Raw genomic sequence first — 4540 nt, 5'->3', positions numbered from 1 at the left:
CAGGTTGGGCTCTGCAGATGTTGAGATGGGGTTCAAAGTACAAAAGCAGCAGAGGAGGGAACAGGTGAGGGCAGGGGAGCCATCAGACCTGGGTGCAGGCTTGCCTGCCACCGTCTCTGCTAGCCCAGGGGGAGATGGTCAGGCCCTGGTCCCACTGTACTGCTCTGTCATTAGCTACCTGAGGGTGCAGTACGGATGTGTGTGCATGTCTACTTGCACGTACCCGCCGTGTGTGTGTGTGTGTGTGTGTGTGTGTGTGTGTGTGTGTGTGTGTGTACATGCACATGTGCAGTACTCTGTGTCCCTCTGGCACTCAGATGGCGGTTGCCAACTCTGGGCACCTCTGACAGGTGACAGCCACCTGGATTCGGCCCAATCCCTGGGAAGCAGACTGGCAAAGGGACACACAGCCCGCAGCTAAGAGAGGATCTTGGCTCTGGAGTCAGGGCAGGAGCAGGGGATGCTGGGTCATCAGAAGAGCAGCGACAGCAGCGCTACAAGACGTCGGGAGCCCAGGCTCGGCTCCTTACCCGGATGCTTTAATACGTGCCAGAACCCCCGAGGTAGGCAGTATCATTCCCCCCACTTTATAGACAGAATAGTCTCTGAATGTTAGCCCCTGTTGGGTAGAGGAGTGAGGACAGAGTTGGATTCATTCTTCCCTGAATCTGTTTGGACATGGCTGGGGTTGGGATGGGGAGGGCTTCCCATGAGCATCCTCTCCTTGGAGGCAGGCATCGCCCTGCCCAGGGGGCTCCAGTCCAGCGTCCTCAGAGCCACACTGACTGCAAGTTCCTGGGAGAGCAGAGCTCCCTTGCCCCCCAGTCTAGGCGGTGAGGGGGACCGAGAGGCCTCAGCTCTGTTCAGCCCTCCCCCTTGGGCCTGGCAGAGGGGTATAGCCCATGTTTGGCGGGCCCAGTGACGCAGGTCAGCAGTGGGGAGGCCGCCCTGGCTGGAGGTGAGCCAGAGCCTGTGGAGGCCCCTCTGTCCAGGCCAGATGGTCGCTGGCTCCAGCAGAAGGGGCTGCCAACACCTCCGGTCAGTGTCCTGGCCCGGGTTCCTCTCTCTGCCCTTGTCCAGACCCGGCCTTCAGATGCTGTTTGCCTAGGGGGCTGCGCTTCGTCCCCAGTGAGTGGGGCTTTCTTTGAGATGCCCTTTACCTGGCCCCCTTCCTCCCCACCCCCAGGGCCCAGCCAGAACCCTCAGAGTCTCATCTCCACACTGACCAAGGCCCTGCAGTACCCCAGGGAGGTGGCCTGGGGTGTTCGCTCGTGGTGTTCCGGCTGGAACAACTCATTCATGCATTCATTCATTACAACCAGCTTCAAGAATTAAGTGAGGTGGGTTGAGACCAGACCTACCCTTGGCTCACACTATTGTGGCTGCAGCAGGGGATGGTCTGGAAGGCTGTGGTGGGTGAGGATTCCCAGGAGGGCTGCCTCTCTTGCCCAGGTTCACTTCATTGTCTGGGTCAGAACTCCAGGCAGTGGCCAGGCTTTGCCCAGAATTCATTGGTTCATTTATTCCATTCATTCATTCAATGATTCATTCATTCATTCATTCCTCCAACAAATATAACTCAAGCACCTGCTACATACCAGGCCCTCTTCTACACAGATGAACAAGACAGAGGGTTCCCTGCCCTCACCAAGCTGACATGACTGGGGGAGACGAGAAGACTAATGAACCGGGTATAGGGTGATGTGATTGAGGCCAGGGGCTGCTTTAGGAAGGGTCATCAAGGTAGGCTTCCATGAGGAGGGGGCGTCTGAGCTGGGGCTGGCCAGACAAGAAACTGGCCAGACCCAATTCTGGGGGTAGGAGGTAGTTGCAGGTAGAGGACCCAGCACGTGGGAAGGTCCTGCGGGGCAGAGGGAAGATGTGTGTGACGGGGACTGGTGTGTGTTCGCTGGTGGTGGTAAGAGCAGGAGTGCTGGGTGTGGAGGGGAGGAGGGGAGGAAGTTGGGGCCAGAACCCAAAGGCTTGTAGGAGTTGGATTTGATTCTTTCAGCTCCTTTCACAAAGGGGAGTAATATACACAGAGCTAACATTCATATCGATCTCCCTACATGCATTGCGTCAGCCCTCATATATAAGCCAATGCGGTCACACCTCCCCCGAACCCCCACAGTAGGTCCTATTATTATCCCATTCTACAGGTGAGAAAACCAAAGCACTAAGAGGTTAAATCACTTGCTCAATGACACAGGACAGGTCAGTGGTGGAGCTGGAATTTCCAGTAGGCTGCTGGTTCCAGAACTCTAACCACAGTACCACACTGCCCCTCCCGCATAGCCTCCTCTGGAAGCCTTCCCTCACCCCAGAGTTTGTTTGCTCTGCTTAAGCAACATATAAACACACCATAAAACTAAAGAAACTGTGGGGTCCTCAAGAGGTCATTTTGTCCATGTCCCTGCCTCCAGGCGGACATGGTATAGGTCCCATTTTGAAGATGAGACTCCTGAACCTCAAAGGGGTTAAGAGATTGGTCCATCATCCAGGGTCAGGGAAGGAAGCACGGGAACTAGAGCCGTGGTCTCCTAAATTCTTCCACTCTGGCTCCAACCTCTCCATCCCCGTTTTGAGATGAGTCTCAAGTTGTTTCTTGTCTGTTCTCCATCCCCCACCCTTCCCCCAGCTGGACAGCAGTCTCCCTCTGTGCCCACCACAGGGTGGTGTACACAGTAGGCGCATACTTGATGTCTGTGGATGCAGCAGGTGGATGACAGCAGGCACATGCTGGGCGTGGTGTTGCTGTCCAGGATGCCTAGAGCAGGGATGCTTAGCAGGAAGGGTGGTAGTGAGCTGACACTTGAAGGCTGCTTAGAAATTCTCCAATGAGTGAGGGAGCTGGGCTGTGGTATATCTGTCTGGGATGGGAAGGGTATCTCAGCCAGAGAGAAAAGCATGTGCAAAGAGAGAGGGAGAGGACGTGGTGTGATCAAGGAAGAGTAATTGTTCAATTGGACCTGAGCATGAGAAAAAGATGGGCAGTGAGGCCGGGGTTGGGCTGCGGGGGGAGGTGGGGCCTGTCCTAAGGACCCTCCAGTCTCTGCATAGACTTATTCCGTGGTTGCTGCTTTCTTACAGTCCTAACAAACAAAGAGGCTCCATTGGGTAGATATGGAATATCTTTAATGCCCCGATTTCTTTTTGCCACACATGGCCTTGCTCTGCAATAGTCTAGAGGCACAAGCCCTGGGGCCCCCGGTTCACCTTCAGGCCCTTCTTCTTGTGGAGCCCCGTCCGGGGCAGGCCAGCATCGTGGGCCTGGGCCTGGGCGTGGGTGTGGCCCAGCTCCGAGGGCGGCGGCATGAGTGGCATCAGTGGCGTCAGCTCCTCTGAGGCCCCAGGGTGGGTACAGGGCAGCTCATCAGCCTCCAGGTTGGCATCACTCCAGCCCTCAGAGCTGTCACCGTGGCCTTCAGGACTGGTGGCTTCATCCTCAGATATGGTGACAATCTCAGCCGTGTCCTTCCCAAGGCCTCCGTCTAAGTTCCCTGCCAGGTGCTCAGTGGCCCCCGCAAGCTCGCTGGCTCTGTGGACATCTGCTGCGTGCTCCTGCTTCTGCTCAGAGCCAACTGAAGGGGCACCGCAGAGCCCTGGCACCGGCCGGGCAGGGGTCTGGGCTCTGCCCTGGCCAGTCCAGAAGAGGGTGAGCTCTTGGCGGCAGGCAGCCACGGCCAGGCTGGTGAGCAGGGTGCTGGACACCAGGTAGAGCAGGGCGGGCTGGCCCATCTGCATGAGCGCCACGGCAACAAAGGTGACCAGCAGGCCCACAGCGTAGGCTACGGTGCAGGCCACAAAGTAGACCTGCCGCGAGCGGATATGCACGTCAAAGCGGCGACAGTAGGCCACCAAGAAGCCGGGGACCATGATGTCACCGAAGCCAAGGATAGAGAAGGGCTGGTCACACAGGGTCAAGGCCGAGAAGCTCAGCCGGGGCACCTTGAGCACCATGGGCAGCCTCTCGTGGCTCAAGGAGTCTGCCGGGCCCGAGGCTACCTCCACCATGATGCTGTCGCCGGTCCTGGTGAGCAGGGGTGTGACGAAGACGAAGAAGACATCAAAGGCCAGCAGGGCCAGCGGGAAGGAGGCACAGCTCTTGAGGGTGGGCAGGCGCACGCGCCGCAGGACGAAAAGGCAGTAGGCCACACCCAGCATGTCCTGCAAGAGCCACGCCCAGCGGTCCTCGTTGCGGTAGGCGACCCAGAGGACCGTCACCACCATGCACAGGCCAGCCAGCAGCAGCAGGGGCAGCTGCAGACAGGCCCGGCGGCCGGGCAGGAGCCACCGGTATCGCGGCAGGGGCAGATGGTGCACCACGGGCACCAGGCAGCTGTAGAGGCCGGTGCTGGCGCCCAGGCCGAAGACGGCGATCTGGACATAGACAAAGCAGTCATAGAAGTAGGGCGGCAGCATGATGCAGGGGGACGCAGCGACCACTGCGCCCGTCATGGCCGGCGCGAGGTCCACTGCTGCGTCTTCTTGCTCGTGCCCCTGCTGGGCTGCCGCTGCTTCCTGCTGCTTCTTGCCCCCC

At 58.5% G+C, this 4540-nt stretch overlaps 1 protein-coding gene across 1 annotated transcript in view; it reads right to left on the bottom strand.

The window, feature by feature from the left end:
- Positions 1-3183: 3183 nt before the first annotated feature.
- SPPL2C (signal peptide peptidase like 2C) overlaps positions 3184-4540 on the bottom strand; it is a 2297-nt gene continuing 940 nt past the window's right edge. Inside the window, exon 2 of the mRNA XM_007456801.1 lies at positions 3184-4530. Within this exon, the coding sequence (XP_007456863.1) occupies positions 3184-4530 (1347 nt within the window). The remainder of the gene's footprint in view (positions 4531-4540) is intronic.

Source organism: Lipotes vexillifer, unplaced genomic scaffold, assembly GCF_000442215.2.
Source record: "Lipotes vexillifer unplaced genomic scaffold, Lipotes_vexillifer_v1.1 scaffold299, whole genome shotgun sequence".
Taxonomy (NCBI): Eukaryota; Metazoa; Chordata; class Mammalia; order Artiodactyla; family Lipotidae; genus Lipotes; species Lipotes vexillifer.
Note: the sequence above shows the minus strand (reverse complement) of the source record. Positions and strands in the feature narration are given on the sequence as shown.